Source organism: Leopardus geoffroyi, chromosome D1 (genome assembly GCF_018350155.1).
Source record: "Leopardus geoffroyi isolate Oge1 chromosome D1, O.geoffroyi_Oge1_pat1.0, whole genome shotgun sequence".
Lineage (NCBI taxonomy): Eukaryota > Metazoa > Chordata > Mammalia > Carnivora > Felidae > Leopardus > Leopardus geoffroyi.
In genome coordinates this window covers 80153655-80172592 of record NC_059329.1, presented here as the reverse complement: position 1 = coordinate 80172592, position 18938 = coordinate 80153655, and the positions used below count along the sequence as shown (strand labels likewise).

General features: G+C 37.2%; 1 protein-coding gene across 4 annotated transcripts in view; it reads right to left on the bottom strand.

Moving 5' to 3' along the window:
- LUZP2 (leucine zipper protein 2) overlaps positions 1-18938 on the bottom strand; it is a 502216-nt gene that overhangs the window by 84536 nt on the left and 398742 nt on the right. For all 4 annotated transcript variants that reach the window (XM_045484804.1, XM_045484803.1, XM_045484805.1 and 1 more), the window contains exon 8: positions 1356-1430. In XM_045484804.1, coding sequence (XP_045340760.1) covers positions 1356-1430 — 75 coding nt within the window. The remainder of the gene's footprint in view (positions 1-1355; positions 1431-18938) is intronic.

Here is an 18938-nt window from a genome sequence, read left to right as displayed (position 1 = left end):
ATGTGTTGAAGGTCTAGTAAAATGCAGATTACTCCTGGATAGCCCTGTTACTTTCCAAGATTTTGATGGAGAATAATGTGGTGTTTGTCTCCTTAAGTCTAAAATGCTATGATTGATTTCTCAGATTCAGAGTTTCCTATATTAATATGTGCTAGATATATGACCTAAGTATTACAGAAAATTGCATTGGGTATTTGATAAATGGGTGTGAGGAAACAAAGAGATTATTTTAAAATAACTCTACTCTTGGGGCGCCTGGGTGGCGCAGTCGGTTAAGCGTCCGACTTCAGCCAGGTCACGATCTCGCGGTCTGTGAGTTCGAGCCCCGCATCAGGCTCTGGGCTGATGGCTCAGAGCCTGGAGCCTGTTTCCGATTCTGTGTCTCCCTTTCTCTCTGCCCCTCCCCCGTTCATGCTCTGTCTCTCTCTGTCCCAAAAATAAATAAACGTTGAAAAAAAAAATTACTCTTTTGTTCTGAATGAATTATAGAATAAAGGAATATTTACTTACCAAAATTTTATAAACTTGATTTAAAAGTGAAAAAAAGAGAGGCATTAAGAAATGTTGCCAGATACCATAATTCTGAATTATATAATCAATTTATTCCTCTACGTTTCCCTCTCCATATGCCAATGGCCTAGTCTCCATGTATCTCTCATATGAAGAGTACTGAAAAGCACAGGTAGACATCATATTGGAGTTGTGGTTTATCCTGGCAACACATAATCGTAACACAATGAAAGATTAATAAAACCAAAATGAAATAGGTAGGGTGAAAAGAGGTGAAGAAAATCTTTTGGAATTAGTGGTGATGGCAGCACAACTTTGTGAACTTTAAAAATGCAACTGTCATGGCAATGAATTATATTTAAGAAAAGCTGTCCTAAAGATGGACAGTCACCCACACTTTCATTATCTTTTAGGACAGATTTGTTTAGGACAGCTACCTTCCTGATTCATGACTCTACCTCCAGAACTCTGATTTAAAATTTCCAAAATAAAAAGTGTCAATGACTACTTCCATTTGTTTCATAACTCATTCAACCAGAGTTAATACACGGCATCTTTGTTGGTGCTTTCAAGCATGTTTATTCGTAGTATTATGGAACAAATGTACCAGTAAGGTGGAAAATGAAGCCATGAACTCACAAGGCTGAACCTTGAGTCAGTTTACTGTAGCAGCAAAAACAAGGAAAGAATTGGGTTCCCAGGAGAATATCAAGTACTCATGAATTCTATAACCATCTTCCAAGCATGGCATCTGGAACTGCATTAACAAATCAAGTGAAGCAACAGGTATACCCTAGTTTTGCTGCTAAAACTGAAGTTGTAACGATTCATGGATGTAAACTTACCCGGTCAAGAGCTGCTTTCTCCAGCTCAATTTTGGCCACAGCTAATTTTCGTTCCAGATCAGTAAGTTGTTGGGCCTGTAAAATGAAAAAAAGCAAATCTTTTTAAGTAAATTCTATAATGTCCCTTTTTACTTTAAGCACCTTTCATTCATTGCAAAGAATAAAAAAAAAAATACCTTGTGAAATCTATTTAGAGCTCAGGTTAAAAGTTTTGTATTATATGTGGTTAAGCTTCAGAAAATGGTTTGTTCTGGATTAATACACACTAAATTCTTTACTGGACCAACACATCTAGTTGCTGAGTTCCAGTTCAAGTCCCTGAAAATACTCTGAAATAAATCAGTTATGTTTCTAGTTGTTCTGGACTGAATTTTATTTCCCTAAAATTCATATGTTGAAACTCTACCTCCTCCCACCACGTGGTTGGATTTGGAGACAAGCCCTTTAGAGAGGTAAAAAAGGTGAGATGAGGTCATAAAGGGGTGACTCTAATCCCGCATGACTGATGTCCTGATAAGAAGAAGAGACGCCAGAGACCTATCTCTCTCCACGCTCACCTGGAGTAAAGGCCATGTGAAGACACAGTGAGACGGCACTCTCTGCAAGCCAGGGAGAGCCCTCACAAGAAAACAAATCTGCCAGCACCTTAGTCTCACATTTCTTGCCCTCAGAATGGTGAGAAAATAAATTTCTGTTGTTTAAGCCACCCAGTCTGTGGCTTATGTTATGGCAGTCTTTTGTTATGACAGCCTGAGCATCTAATTAACAGCATGTCAAAGACAAGAAGATATATGCTGGTGACTTCTGGAATGAAAGGAGTCTCTCTTCTTTATCAGAGTGAATAAACAGCATATATTTTTTTAAAATTTTTCTTGGTAATATTGTATAAGGATGTTTACGTCTAAGTTCTAATAGCCTCATTTCTAGAAAACGAGAACATCATGAGGCTAAAATTGCCCTAGAGAAGAAAGCAGAGCATAGAAAACAGCAAATAAATGTATTATAGGATCTGGTGAATGAAAACTTCTCAACCAAACCACACATGAAATCAAATGAACTTTGCATTTTCATTAACGTGAGTAAATAAGATTGATTTTTCATTGATTAAATTCTTGTTAGACATTTATATTTTGTTATTTAAAAATAAAAGATCCCAATCTTCTGCTTACAGTAACTGGTCTTGGTCTAGTCCTTGTCCATAAACAACTATAAGCTAACTATGTCAGGTTGTGAACCAGGAAATATGGAAAACTCACTGCGTGAGAACTGTCACTATACCAGACTTTTTGCCTCAGGGCAATTTCCTGACCTAGCTGCAAGGGCTGTGGCCCAAGCAGATCACTATAGTTGCACTGAGCTGTGGAGGCAGAGATCAGAGTTTGGGGATGATTAAATGCCTACGGTGTACTGGGAAAAGGAGCAGAGATAGAGGGAGGCAAGCAAGGGCAGCACTTACAAAAATCAGTTTGCGGGGGTGTTCCTGAAAATCCTTGGCTGAGAAATGGGCTGCACATACACAGGGTGATATATTACACAAGGCTAATCACAAATAACTGTTATATGAGCAGAACAAAACCCACATCAGAGATTGAGCCTTGCAGAAGGATGTTAGCATTCTAGACACATTCATAAGCCTTATTTACACACCATAGGCAACAAAGGAACAGCCATGCACAAGAGCAGTGGTTGGCAAATTAAAACCCAAAGGCCAAATCTGGCCCACTGCCTGTTTTTGTAAATAAAATTTTATTGGAACACAGCCACCTTTATTTATTTATGTAATGTGAACTGTTGTGCTACCATGGTAGAATTGAGTACCTGCAATGGAGACCATATAGATTGCAAAGAGTGAAGTATTTGTTATGTGATCAATTCTAGAAAATATCTGCTGAGGCCTGCTCTAATATAAAATCTACTTTCGGCCTACCTGAACTATATCTACATCAAAACCTAGATAAGATTCTGGGAGGTCAAAGTGGGGACAGAGTTTTGGAGGTTTAGCTCAGTCAAGTGAGAAGAACTTAGATATGATCTTGGACGTTAACATATATGCACTTACAAAGTATAAAGCCAACTCTACATCAAGGCAATACCAGTATTTTAACTGCATTATTGGGCAAAAATTAACAATCTTAAAAAGCATATAAAATCCAGCATCTTTCTAACGTATAAATGACAATGTACAGCACAGAATAAAATCTTACTAGGTATTCAGAGAAATGAAATATATGACCTAAAGTTAAACAAAAGAACAGATAATGGTAGCCAATGAGCCTGAGGAAACAGCTGAAGAAATGAAGCTTTCAGCAGAAAACCACCCCTTTCAAGTTTATTTTTATGCCAGATGAATTTTATAGAATATGCACTATGTCATTCATGTTACTAAAAAAAAAGTCTTAAATATGCAATGGAACTTGTATTGTGTATGTAGAATTGATATGAAAGAAAAATGGAGAAAAAGATATAGGCCAGGAGGGAGAATGAGTTTCCACCCATCCACTATTTACCATTAGAGATAGATGGTAGTCGTGGGCAAATCATCTTTAATGCCCAAACATCTCCTTATAGATTTTTGTTCTTTATATTAGTCTTGGGAATCATGACAGCACTTTCTAGCTACTTCCCCAGTACTCTACTTAGCTTTTTGGTTCTTAACTAATGAGTCTTAGACTCTGAACCACACATATAGTAAGTATAAAACATTCTATAAAACATCTAGAAGTTTTATTCATCATGACTATCACTAAAAATAAAAATTGCATTCATGAAAGGTGGATATCAGATGATTCCTTTTATATTGTGCATTGGGAAGTTTCTGTGATCTATATAAATCTGGATTGAACATATTGCTTTGAAATTTGATCTAGAAGTATCTCATTTTTCTTTACTGTCATATTTATCTATGTCATGAAGATTAAAAAAAAACCTTCCTTAAATTAGTATGAATCTATTTTATCTTTGTCTATCATGAATTTTCTAAGATAAAATAACTTCTAGGAGTAATGATTCTAGATCATAATATAATATGTAATTTTTCATTTGCAATAGCTCGAGAAAAAATGGAGGTTGTCTACTTTGTGCCTTTTTTACGGCAGGTATCATCAGTTCAATATATACTATCTTAAAATCCTGGATGAGGAGTGGTCCTTCAAATTACATAAATAGCTTGCTACTTAATCTTATTAGTTAATAGTTACTTTAAATAATTATGAGTTTAAATAAACAATGAGATACCACCTCACACCTGTCAGAATGGCTAAAATTAACAACTCAGGAAACAACAGATGTTGGCAAGGATGCAAAGAAAGGGGAACCCTTTTGCACTGTTCGTGGGAATGCAAACTGATGCAGCCACTCTGGAAAACAGTATGGAGGTTCCTCAAAAAATTAAAAATAGAGCTACCTTATGACCCAACAATTGCACTACTAGGTATTTATCCAAAGGATCCCAAAGTGCTGATTCAAAGGTATACATTCACCCCAATGTTAATAGCAGTACTATCAACAATAGCCAAATTATGGAAAGAGCCCAAATGTCCATCTACTGATGAATACATAAAGAAGATGTGGCATAAAAATACAATCATGGGGCTCCTGGGTGGCTCAGTTGGTTAAGCATCCGACTTTGGCTCAGGTCACGATCGCACAGTCTGTGAGTTCAAGACCCACGTCGGGCTCTGTGCTGACAGCTCAGAGCCTGGAGCCTGCTTCGGATTCTGTGTCTCCCTCTCTCTCTGCCCTTCCCCTGCTCATGCTCTGTCTCTGTTTCAAAAATAAATAAAAACATTAAAAAAATTTAAAAAATACAATTAAATACTACTTGGCAATGAAAAAGCATGAAATCTCACCATCTCCAACAATATGGTTGGAACTACATGTCATTATGCTAAGCAAAATAATTCAATCAGAGTAAAACAAGTATCATATGACTTCACTCATGTGTAATTTAAGAAACACAACAGATGAACATAAGGGAAGGGAAGGAAAAATAAGATACAAATACAGAGGCAGGCAAACGATAAGAGACTCTTAAACATAGAGAACAAACTGAGGGTTGCTGGAGGGGACATAGGTGGGGGGATGGGTTAAATGGGTGATGGGCATTAAGGAGGGCAATTTTGGGGATGAGCACTGGCTATCATATCTAAGAGATGAACTACTGGGTTCTACTCCTGAAGACAAGACTACACTGTATGTTAACTCACTTGAATTTAAATAAATAAGGAAATAAATAAACAAATAAATAAACAAATAAATAAATAAATAAACAAAATATAAACATTTTTCAAAATAAAAATAAAGTGTAAATATGCAATTACCCTTTGAAAAAAGAATACATACATACACACATACATACTTTGTGAATATAAATAAAGTATAAAATACTTTCTGCTTCTGTATTATTGTATTCATGGGTATTTTTGGTATTTACTTATATTCTTTTATATAATATAGATCTGTATGTTTGTTTTATTCTCTCTTTGCTAATACATAGTGATAAGCCCCATTTAATAATCATAAATACCATTTTGTAATTACCATGGTGTGGTAGGCACATGTCCATTCCCATATATTACCTCCCAAATGTTATCATTAAACCTAGGAGGCAGATAGTATTACCATCTTTGACTAATTTGGAAAACGGAGCAGAGAGAATAGACACAGAACTAGAGTGAAGTTTTGGTGCCAAGTATGCCTGACTCCAAACATACGACACTAAGCTACTTTTACAGTAATGGTTTAAAAGCTAAATTGGGCAACACCCAGGTCCTGGTATACCTACAAAGTAGACAACTTCACTCATGGCTCAGTTTCAACTGCTTTACATCACATTGCTTCTTAAACCTTTCTGTATTCATCATTAGAGCTATCAGTGTGTATTCTACATAGTCAGAAAACAAAATTATATTGGTGTTCTATTTGAAATCAGAGGCACTTTAACTTCACTGGTGGAATTACAAGTGTTTTACCAGGCTCTCAGAAGAGACAGAGATATTTTGACCCCAAAGCATTATATGATGTGTCACTGGCCTTCTTTATAGTTTACCGAACAAAGAAGATTTCTTACACGCCTCAGGGTCTTCACATGTACCTGCTCTTTCTACTTATAATCATGGAAAATTCTCTGTTACCCTGTTTTCCCTGGTAAATTCCTACTCATCCTTTTTAGAGCCCAGTTGAAACGCTGATTCTCATAGACTGAAAACATAATTTCGTCATTCTTGTTATATTCTTTGTGAGATATTGTATTTTTTATATTCCTTTTACCAGTTGTGATTCTTGAAACAGAAAATGATTGGTATTATATGGACACAACCCAATAAAATCTGACTCTGCTCTGAATGCTGGAACAAGGTTCTGAGAGTTCTTTGCTTGACAGGTGTCAAGTAGTCAAGCAGTCCCTAAGCAGCAGCACTTTGGCAGCTCCTAAGCAGGCTTGCCATATCCCCATCAATTCAGCCAGGAAGGAGACAGGAGCCCAAATAAATTTGGACAGTTTATTACTCACACTGAAAACATAAGGAAGATCAGCATGGTGTTGGGGCTCCATGTCTTTAGTATCACTGGATGACATCAAACCAGGGTGCCATATCAAAGGCAACATATGTCTCTCTGCCATTGTGGATCCAACTCCAAACTACAGCAAAGCCATTTAGAGCCCACAGCTATACCCAAAGGAGGAACAGAAGTGTAATATGGAAAGTCCCACACCTTAATGACATTAGGAAGGCAAATAGGAAATTGCTACAAGGCAACCTCCTATGAGATAGGGAGGCAGATGAGAAACTGTCCTGTAACATCACCAAATAAGACTACCTGTCTTTATATGTTCCATGGAAGGTCACAGGACATGCCCCCAAGACTTGAGTTAAACCCCATGCTAGCCTTTTCTATGTGATCTAAGTGTAGATGTACATGGTTATCAGGATGTTATGGCAGAGCCATCGTGCTATAACAGGTGTTAGCCATTTATGGGTGAATGACAGCTAGGAGAGATGCCAGGAAAGATGAAGGGTTCAAGAAGGGCCAGCATGAAGGGGATAATAGTTATGTACCAGTTGGTACAGAAGTACTTTAATATTTGGACAATCTGCACGTCTATATTAAAATATACTGGTTAAGTCAATCCCTACTTATTACAGTTGTCATCTATCCATTTATCTGTTTGTTAATGTCTCATTCCCTCATTGGACAACAGTCTCAGAACACAAATTGCTTCTGTTTTGCTAACCCTTGAATCTATAATTCTTAGATTAGTGATGGGTACCTAAGAGATGCTTAATAAATATTAGATGAATAAATGAATGAACAAATGAGTACATTTGGAGCTGACACCACATAGTGTACTAAGAAAACAGATTTCTTATCTTCCTCCAGAGAACTTAATTTGTTTTGTCCTCATTTGTGTCTGTAGAACCCCAGGGTTTACAAGAACTCTATACTTTGACCATTTTGAAGATAAAATTTTGCGTCCTTACTTTTCCAGGCCGCAGAATGCTTTTCTGGGAGCCTTTTCAGTCCATCATGTAAATCTCTTTCCTGGCAGTTAATTGGCATGACAGGCAATGGTTACACTTCCTTCTAATAGGCACAGGAAGTGATGGTTTAACATTACTGACAACAGCGGTGAGTGGACAGAGATAAGATCTGGCATAAAATTTTGTAGATGTCAGGATTAAGTCAGTGGTAAATATTTTGAATAGGTGTATTTTTTTCCTATGTGAAATCTGCCTAAATGTCATGGTCCCCTCTATCTGTGCAAATCCTCCTGCCACTCGAAGGCTGGATGAAGCCAATTGCTTTAATTTTGTTACTGCCAAAGTACAGCAGCTGCTCTGGATGCTTATCCCAAACATTCTTTCAAAATTTCCATTCCACTAAGTGAATTTTGTTAAAAGCAGCAGGTACTGAACATCTACATACCAGCTTGTCAAATTCTCTACCACTCTAAATCTGAATTTTTTTTCCTTTAAATTCATTTTAATGCTAAAATTTTAGTAGAGACTTTTAATGTATTTCCATGACCTATTTCCCACCAGACTTATTTTGTTCTTTTCACTCAAATTTAAAAGTGGAACCCCAAAACACAGAATTTAGCAGTTAGAGAGTGAGCTAAACTCTAGGGAATACGCGAAGCCCTAGAAAGGTGGCACATCACCCAGAGATGGAACAGAGTTTGCAATCTATGTGAATATCTCATTTCCCATGCAATCGTATATAACATGAGCTACCCTTTTTAGCACACTGTATTTTTTTAACATATTACATCATGCTTAACATCTGCTAGTCAAGTGCTATACAATTTCCACAATTTGACTATATTTAATAGTCAAACATCCAGGCAAAGTAACTGCTCTTTCTGTTTTTCTAGATGTGCAAAAGTTTATGGAGTTCTAGCAAATGGTAGAGGATATGTAGAAGAAATATATTCAGAACCAGTTCTTGATAACTCCAAAGCCTACCTTTGTCTTTGTCAAATGCCTCATCTCTTAATTCTTGGCGTAAGTGTCAGCTGCTTAACAAACCTATTCTAGACTCTTAACATTGTGAGCTGCCTTACTCCCCACCTGGAATTCTCAATCCTCTATAACTCTCTCCTTTTTCTTTTTCTTAGAGTGCTTGACTTTTTAATATACTACATGGATTATGTTTTCTGTTTGTTGAGTATTGCCTATCACACCCGCTTAAACGTAAGCTCTGCTAAGTTAGGAAGCTTTTGTTCACTGATGAATTATGTAAGTCCCCAGGAAAGTGTGAGGCAGCATTAGTCCCCGCCCCCCCCCCCAGTTGTTGATTGAATGCATTATCATTACATTATAATATGACTGAAAAGGACTTTGTAAGGATTAGAAACATTTTTGAATATGATCAGGACACATAGGTGGTATTCAACAAAAGGTAAAGATAATGATTTGGATAATAATCATTCATATTATTATAACTTATATTACTAATAACAATTTATTTTATGATTAAAGGGAGATATCTAATTTTTTATCAGGCTATTATCACATCATTTAATATTTAGTCATCTCATTACCAGACCTAAAATTCTGCCCAGACTCAGTTGCCAGTACAATTGTCAAATTGTTAACACATTGATGAGCTGTATTTGAATCAATTCAGGTTGATTCCACAAATAATTAGGAGTTCTCTACTATGTGCTAATCAATATGCAAATTATAAGGACTATAAAGATACATAAAATGTAGACTCCAAGAATGTGCACTGTAGTGGAGGATATGATGCATAAACTAACAATTATTTCCTATTTTAAATAGGGTATATGCTACAATAAAGGATGGCATAAAGTTATGGTTTAAATTTTGACTTACTTTTGTTATATTCAGAGTGGCAAGAGAATACAGGTTTTCTTTCCATGCTATAGAAAACTAGTTCCCAAATTGTACCAGTAGATAGGATAAACTGATTGAAGATCTTCTGATATTTAATAGCATACATGATATTTTTTTCTTTAATGCTGAAATATATTTTACTTGAGCTAACTAGGATAATGACTAAAGTGAGCAGTACAGACAAATCGACATCAACAATCACGTAAATTTTACTGACTTTTTTAAAACAAATATTTATCATTAAATGATTATAATAAGGGGAATTGGAAACAGTCCTGAAATATAACCTTTAAAGGCATGTGTTTGGGCTTTGTTTTATGATTTACCAGCTTTAAGTTATTGACAAAGCCTTTACTTTCTCAAATCTGTTTTTTTTCATTTGTCAGATGAGAATAACAGCATCAGTAAAAATTTATGGAATACTCACAATTTGCCAAGAACCGTGCTGATATTTAATTATGTTATTTTTTAAGCTTTTATAAAACTAAGCATGATTGTTACACATAGCAAAGGAGGCAAGAAAAGCTGAATGAGGCTACTCTTATATGGCCAAAGGTTACCTTACCAAATTTGGTGATTCAGACTCATTCCTGATTCTAAAACTTGTATCTAGTTAAGACTATTTGTCTAGGATTGTATACTATAATGCACATTTTTGCTTCCAGTGATTACATTGTTCTGGACTTCACTGCTTTCCAAAGGGTAGTAAACTGCAGTGGGACATAAAATACGCTCCTTCCATTTGACCAAGAACAAAAATGTCGAAACGAGAATGAAAGTTTTCACAGCAAAATTATTTCAAGAAACCCCACTAGATATCACAGAACGAAAACCAGAAATTTTGCAATCACTGTCTTGATTAATTTTTTGTGTGAAAAAATGTGTCATAAAAACTTAGCGGTACAAATAATTTGGGGACGATAATTAACCTAATCTCTCAGTGGGATTTCCTTCTTAATAAAATAGTGTTAACAAGTGTAACTACATCAAAGGGCTGTTCTAAGGCCTGACTGAAGTAAGAAATGCAAAAAGTTGAATTACAAGTTGGATTTTGTTCTGATTTGTTTTTTGGTATGTCTTTGGAAAAATTATCTAGAAGTTAGAGCTGTCAGTTTGGTTTGAGTAAAAAATTGTCTTTGTAACCCAATTCACTAGCTATATTGCTTCTCCAAAGACACCAAAAATAACAGCTTAATTTCTGTTGGCCTTTGTCACATGTCACTGGTCTATCCTCACAGTTAGAGAGGTTACATGTCTTGTCATTGTAGCTGTCAAAATGGGGGTCAGATATTTATTTTGCCGGTCTCGCAGCTGTCACTTTGCTTTACCTACTTAGCCTCCATAGGGCTTCGTGTGTTTCTGTGTCAGTGACCATCTGAGTAACTCATACCTGGATGATGAATGAATCTTCTCAATCATATATTTTTACTAAACCTGGGAAAATTATTATTTTTTCTGGGCAATTTGGTAAACTAAATATTATAAGAAGTATTATAAGGTTTACTGCTCCTCATCCTTATGTGTTCCCTCTTCCCTCATTCATTCATCCATTAATTTTTTTTCATTCATCAATTAGCTACTAGTCAACTCATTTGGCCATCATTTATCCTTCCACTTACACACTCCCTACCCTATTATTCATGCAGTTCTCACATATCCATCCACTTATCCATCTCCCCATTCATCCATTTCTCTGTTCATCTAATTTTCCACTATGCATCCACCCATTTACTTCCTCAACCCAGTAACCTATTCAAACAGCTCAGAGCACTTAAGATGAAAAGAAAAAAAAAAAAAAGTAACCATTCTCCCACCCAAATCATCCAAGGCAGAATCGTATCTGGCTTAACACGGGCTTCAGTGTTTTGACAAATGTACATATAAATTTGATATAAATCCAGCATTCAGAAACACCTCTTCAAAGGAAGCACACAGTATGGTTTTCACTGATTATCATGATCTCTGGCTATGCCTCAGTAAAACATATACATCCCTACTTACGCTTGACAATAGTATAAAAAGACAAAGACAGGAGTAACCTCAACATCACTACACTCAAAATGTTTCCCAAAGGAATGGAGCATGGGGGGGAGGGTAAGATTGATGTTGTTTAAGCTTATACACATGCAAGAAGTACCAAATAAACCAGAGATCTAATGAATATTATAATGAATATACACAAGGATATTGTACTGCAAACTTACTAAGACACTAAAACTTCATTATCCCAACCATTGAAAAGAAAGGGATAATTGGGGTGCCTGGGTGGCTCAGTCGGCTAAGCGTCCGACTTCAGCTCAGGTCACGATCTCGCGGTCCGTGAGTTTGAGCCCCGCGTCAGGCTCTGGGCTGATGGCTCAGAGCCTGGAGCCTGCTTCCTATTCTGTGTCTCCCTCTCTCTCTGCCCCTCCCCCGTTAATGCTCTCTCTCTGTCTCAAAAATAAATAAACGTTAAAAAAATTTTAAAAAAAGGGGCGCCTGGGTGGCGCAGTCGGTTAAGCCTCCGACTTCAGCCAGGTCACGATCTCACGGTCCGTGAGTTCGAGCCCCGCATCAGGCTCTGGGCTAATGGCTCAGAGCCTGGAGCCTGTTTGCGATTCTGTGTCTCCCTCTCTCTCTGCCCCTCCCCCGTTCATGCTCTGTCTCTCTCTGTCCCAAAAATAAATAAACATTGAAAAAAAAATTAAAAAAAAAAAATTTTAAAAAAAGAAAAGAAAGGGATAATTATGTAATGGGACTAGAGGTACTAAATAGTGCTACAGTGGCAATCATATTACAATATATAAATTATCACATTAACATGTTGTACACCTTAAAATTACACAACGTTCTATGTTAAATATGTTCAACCTAAAAGTCACTGCCAAAAAATGTTTTATAAATGTAGCTGCTTAAATTAAACCAGTACAATCACTGATGTGAATGAAGAGAAAACAATATATCCTGGAGAGGCCTTATGTTTTTCAGTAGAAAAGAGACCAGAACTTCCTCCTCCCTCATAGGTAGTCTACCTGCTGAGTCCCATGATGCTGAGTCCTGACAAAGCACGCAGGCTGACACACCTTCTAACGAGTCTGCCTTCCTCTAAGTTGTCTTCCCTCCTAAAACCAAAACATGGCCACGTGATTGTGTGCCCTTTAAAAGTTTTGATTAAAACATGTCACTGCCCTCCATTACTGTAGGACTGCTGTTGACAGACTTGTTTCTGTAAAGGGCCAGATAGCTTTGAGTCTCCATTACAACGGCTGAACTCTGTCACTATAGCACGAAAGTAGTACAGACGGTGCATAAACAATAGCTGTATTCCAATACCAGGGGACTTTTGTTTTGACTCTGTAATTGAATTTCATATTATGTACACACATCCTGACATAGTCATACATCCTGAAATTCTTTTCATTAAAAAAATCAATTAAAAATGCAAAACCCACTTCTAGCACACAGGCCATACAAAAAGAGGGAATGGGTTAGAATTGGCTATGGTTGGCTGACCAGTCTTCTGAAATAAAAGCCAAAATCCTGAATGCACCTTACAAGCCCTACATCATTGGAGTACTACCTATCATTCTAATATACTCCTCACCACACCCTCCTTCTGCTGGGTGTTCCGGGCACAGCACACTCTCAGATCCAGGCCCTTGGCTCACTCGACCACAGGGGGGCTGATATGTGTGGCCCTCCACTTTGAACTCTTACTCCACTGATCCTCTCTATCTAGTTAAACAGCATTTGCTTTTTTGTTTCATCTCAGCTATTCCTTCCTCATCACAACTCCAAGTACATCCATTGACATTAAGTCTTTGAACATTAGGTGGATGTTCGTCTCCATACTTCTCTCTCTCTCTCTCTCTCTCTCTCTCTCTCTCTCTTTTAATCTCACACCTTAATCAGTGTGTAACTCTGCTGTTTCATCTACTAGGTCAGGTCATATGTCCCTGAGAACAGGCATCTGTTCTTGCATGCCAATCCAATAGTTTGTATAGTGTTTGGCACTTAGTTTTCCCCCCATATGCTATGTTGGATTAACCCATAATTATTTTCTGTGTGTCTGGTGCTGACCTGGAGACTAGAGATACAAAGAAAATAAAGTGTAATTGAGAAGTTCACTGACAATAGTAAGGTGAAACAAATAGGTATTTTTTTAAGTTTATTTATTTATTTGAGAGACAGAAAGCGTATGTGTGCACACAAGCTGGGAAGGGACAGATAGAGAGAGAGAGAGAGAGAGAGAGAGAGAGAGAATCTCAAGCAGGCTCCATGCTGTCAGCACAGAGCCTGATGCAGGGCTTGAACTCATGAGCCATGAGATCATGACGTGAGCCAAAATCAAGAGTCAGAGTCTTACCCAAATGAGCCACCCAGGTACCCCAACAAACATGTAATTTAAAAAGCATGCAGTAAGCACTAACATAGAGATATGGGGTGCTCATGGAACATTAAAGGATGGTCCTTCCCAGACCTCAGGGTGGAGACACAGGAGACAGCGCTAATGAGTATGGACCTTAATTGCATTTTGAAGACTAAGTAGGGCTGATGAAATTGATGGATAGGAAAGAGCTTGCAGAATTAGAAGGAGGAAGAGAGGATGTCCCCATACCTCAAACCTGGGGGTTCAGGAAATGTTTCTGGGAGGAGATAAACAGCTGAGCTCACATTTTAAAATTGAATAAGAATTGGGCAAGAGGCCTGGGTGTCTCAATCAGTTGAGTGTCTGACTTTTGATTTCAGCTCAGGTCATGATCTCACAGTTCTTGAGTTTGGGCCCTGCATAGTGCTCTGAGCTGACAGCACAGAGCCTGCTTGGGATTCTCTCTCTCCCTCTCCCTCTGTTCCTCCCTTGCTCACTTGCTTTCTCAAAACAAAACAAAACAAAACAAAAGAATTGGGCTAGGATTCCAGAATGTAAACTCCCTTATGCTCAAAGAACTAAGGGAAATAATGCTTAAATTATCAAATGAAGGAATGTAGACAATATCTTATCAAAGAGAGAATAGCAGTAAAAAGATTGGAATTACTGAAAAGAACAAAACAAAAATTTGGAGATGAACATATAATAACCAAAAATTTTTTAAAAAGTTATTAATTTGTTCAACACTATAGACGCCTGGAGGAAGAAAGAATCAACAGAAGTGATGATAGACTGATAGGTCATGCAGTTAAAAAACAGAAGGAAGAATGAATAGAAGTAAACAGAACCTTAAAGACACATGGGACACAATTAAGAACACTGACATATGCATAAATGAACCATCAGAAGGGGCGCCTGGGTGGCGCAGTCGGTTAAGCGTCCAACTTCGGCCAGGTCACGATCTCGCGGTCCGTGAGTTCGAGCCCCGCGTCAGGCTCTGGGCTGATGGCTCAGAGCCTGGAGCCTGTTTCCGATTCTGTGTCTCCCTCTCTCTCTGCCCCTCCCCCATTCATGCTCTGTCTCTCTCTGTCCCAAAAAAAAATAAATAAAAACGTGGAAAAAAAATTTTTTAAATAAATGAACCATCAGAAGGAGAGGAAAGAACTAAAAGAGAAAAAAAATATATATTTGAAGAAAAGAAATAATAGCTGAAAATTCCCCAATTTTGAAAAAAAAAAAAAAAAGTTAACACATCCAACAAGCTCAACAAACTCCACACACTATAAACTCAGAGAGATCCGGGCTCAGACTTATCGCTGTCGACCTGTTGAAAGGCAAACATAAAAAGAACATGTTGAAAGCATCAAGAGAATAACTCATCATGTATGAGAGACCACCTTATTAAAACTAATAACTGTCATCGTCGTCAACATCTTTTTCATCCTCCTCCTCTTCCTCCTCCTCTTCTTCCTCCTCCTCCTTCTTTCTTCTCCTTCCACTTCCTCCTCCTCCTTCTTTTTTTAACTAACAACTTTCTTCTCATAAGAAAGGCCAGAAGGCAATGTGAGGACACATTCAAGAGTGAAGGAGAAAAAAATTCACCCAAGAATCCAGTAGACCTATCTTTCAAAAATGAAGGCAAAATAAACACATTCCCAGGTGAAGAAAAACAGAGACTTTGTTATAACAGGTCTGCCTTATAAGAAACATGGACGAAGGTTTTCTGAAACAAGTGATGGCATGTAGTAATTCAAATACACATTAAAAAAAAAAGCACTGGTAAATGTACTTGAATAATTATAAAAGTGTGTTTGCATTTCTTCTTCTAACTAATTATAAACAACTGCATATTTATACATACATGTATATTTTTACATAAATATATATTTATATAATATACATTACAATAAACTATAATAAACTAAATATATAAACTAAAATATAAACCATTTATCATCTTGTTTTGCCCGTTAGAAACATATTTGATGAGAATAACAGCAAACAAAGAGTGGTGAAAACAGCTAATTTGGAGTAAGAAAATGACACCTTTTGGGAACTTGAATTCATAGGAAGAAATAAAGAAAATAAAAAGAAGCAAAAAAATCATAAATAAGAAGGCTAATAAAACATATTCTGAAATTATATAATTTCTTCTCTCAGCTTCTTCAACGGACAAAAGATAACACATATGATCAATATATCAACAAAAAGAACAGAAAATAAAAGGGTGTGTGTGGAGGGAATAGAACTATAAAGGTGTAAGATTTACATCCCTCACTAGAAATAAGTTATTATATATCTGAAGTAGATACTGATAATTTGATGTGTATTGAAGGCCCTAGAAGAAATATTAAAAGCAAAGCTTAAAAAAGATAGTTAAATAATTAAAAGGAATTAAAATGTTACATTAGAAAACACTGAATTATACAAAAGAAGGCAGTAAAATAGCATCAGAGTTACAAAATAGTCATGAGACACATAGAAAAGAAAAGAAAATGACATACTTAAATCCAACTATATAAACAAAAACATTAAAGGCAAATGGATTAAACAACCCAATCAGAATGCAGAGACCATCAGATTGGATAAAAAGCAAGAACCAAATCTATTTTACCTCAGCATTATTCATGATTTACAAAAAGGTGGAAGTCACCTAATGCCTATCACTTGATGGATAGTCTGTAACAAGAGCCTTGAAAACATCATACTAAGTGAATGAAACCAGTCACAAAAGACCAAATGTTATGATTCTATTTGTATAAAATGTTTAAAAATGTGAAACACACAGAGACAAAAATTAGACTAGCAGTTGTCAAGGGTTTAGGGGACAAGGAAAATAGACAGTGACTGCTAACACACATGAGTATCTTTCTGCAGTGATGACAATGCTCTAAAATCGGATTCTGGTGATGGTTGCAGAAGTCTGCAAATATAATAAAACCACTGAATTTTACAATTTAAATGGATGGATTTATGTTATGTGAAGTATATCTCAATAAAACTATTTTTAAAATTGTTAAGAATTAGCCAAGTCAAGAAAATCTGGAAAAACATGTCAGGCAAAGAAAACAAACAGAAGAAAAACGGAGGTAAGAAATGGAAAGCTGTAAGAAATGCATGACTTCTCTGGTTCTGTATTTGATGTTGACGAGAGTGTAGAGGCGGGGAGGGATGAGCCTTGCAAGCCATACTAAGGAGGTTGCACTTAATTCTGTGAGGACTGGACACATAATGATGGGTTTATAAGTGGAATAATGGGCAAGTTTAAAACTTGAGCAGACAAGTCTTTTGACTGTGGGGGAGATAGTTGGGAAGAGGAAAAGATGGTCAAGGAGGACTGCCAGTGATTCAGGAGAGGTGGAGAGAGTCTGAACCCACACAAAGAATGGGAGGATGTAAAGAAATATTTAGAAGGCAATTGTACAATTATTTTATAGTGTGGTTATAAATAAATGTGCACTTACGCTGGAAACCTCTCTCTGCCTCTTATTGTAGGCTCCTGAGTTCCAGAATTAGACAAGCAACATCACCTGCTTCATTGCTTTCAGGTTTTCTTATTATGAAAACAGCAGGGAGGAGTGGAGGAAGAAACAGGAAGGATGCATTTTGACATCCAATTATATTGCTAATCTCTGGAACTGGCAAATAGGAGTCTATTCAGGGAAATGTGCTCCTTGCCAGTGGCATCTGGCAATTAATGTTGAAATGTGGTTTCCAGCTTGCGGAGAACTTAGGATTTCACTGCAGAGATTTGAAGAGAAGAATTGGCACTCAATGCTTTCCACAGCAGTGTACTCCAAATCAAAACTCTGCATAAATGTCGATAGGGGCACATAATGTGCATTAAAGGTGCATCTCTACACATTAATCTTCAATTAAACTCAGCAAAGCTAATGAATATTAATGTCTAAAGCCCTGATCCTGGAACACAAGACACTGTAAAACTGCACTTAGGTACATGTTTCAGTTCTGACTCCAGGTCTCAGTTTTTGCAGGATCACCACTAGCTCCTCCCACTATTTGCCAAATGCAAACTCCTCACACCTTCTCCTACTTCAGGCCTTTGACCATGCTGATCCATCTCCCCCCCAAAGGAAACTTCCCCAATTTTTTTTTTTACCTGCATAACTACTTTTTTTTCCAAACTCAGTTGACAGCTCAACTTCTCTTCAAAATGTCTCTTACATGTTCCAGCCACAATGCTACACCCTCAACCATCCCCAAAAGTGATATTAAGCTTTCCCATTTTCCTACTCTCTAGATCAATTCTTACATACTTCCAATCTGTCCTTATATATGTATATATGCATATAGTACAAGCATGTTTTATGTATATATAATTTACATATGCATAAATCATATGTATATAAATGTATTAAGATTTTTTCATTTAATTGAAATTTATATAATGTGATTGAAAGGAATCTATTCAAAGCCCCCCACCCCAACCACACTTACAGACAAACCTCACAGGTATCTGCACTTGGCCCTAACTCTTTGTTTTTCTAGGTCACAGTGCCCTCCCTTCTCAGAAAATAGACCCCAACTACAAAACATATTCTTCTCTAGCCTGACCACAACCCATGTCCTGGATGAGTCCTAGACAGAGCCCCTTGAAAAACCTGGAACCTCCTTCTCTACTTGGCTAAAAGTTGACCCCCTCCCCACAAATGCCCATCATGGGCATAACTGCAACCCTCTCACATCTGCAAAACCCCTTAAAAGGCCCAGCCTGACAGAAATCCAGAGCTGACATCTCTCTAGATGTCTGGCCTCCTCTCCTCCCTCGGAGAGTGAATAATCTCTGTCCTGCATGTTGCTCTATTCTTTGTGCAATTCTTTGCCGCCCATGTCACTGGCCACCTTAACATTTTGGTG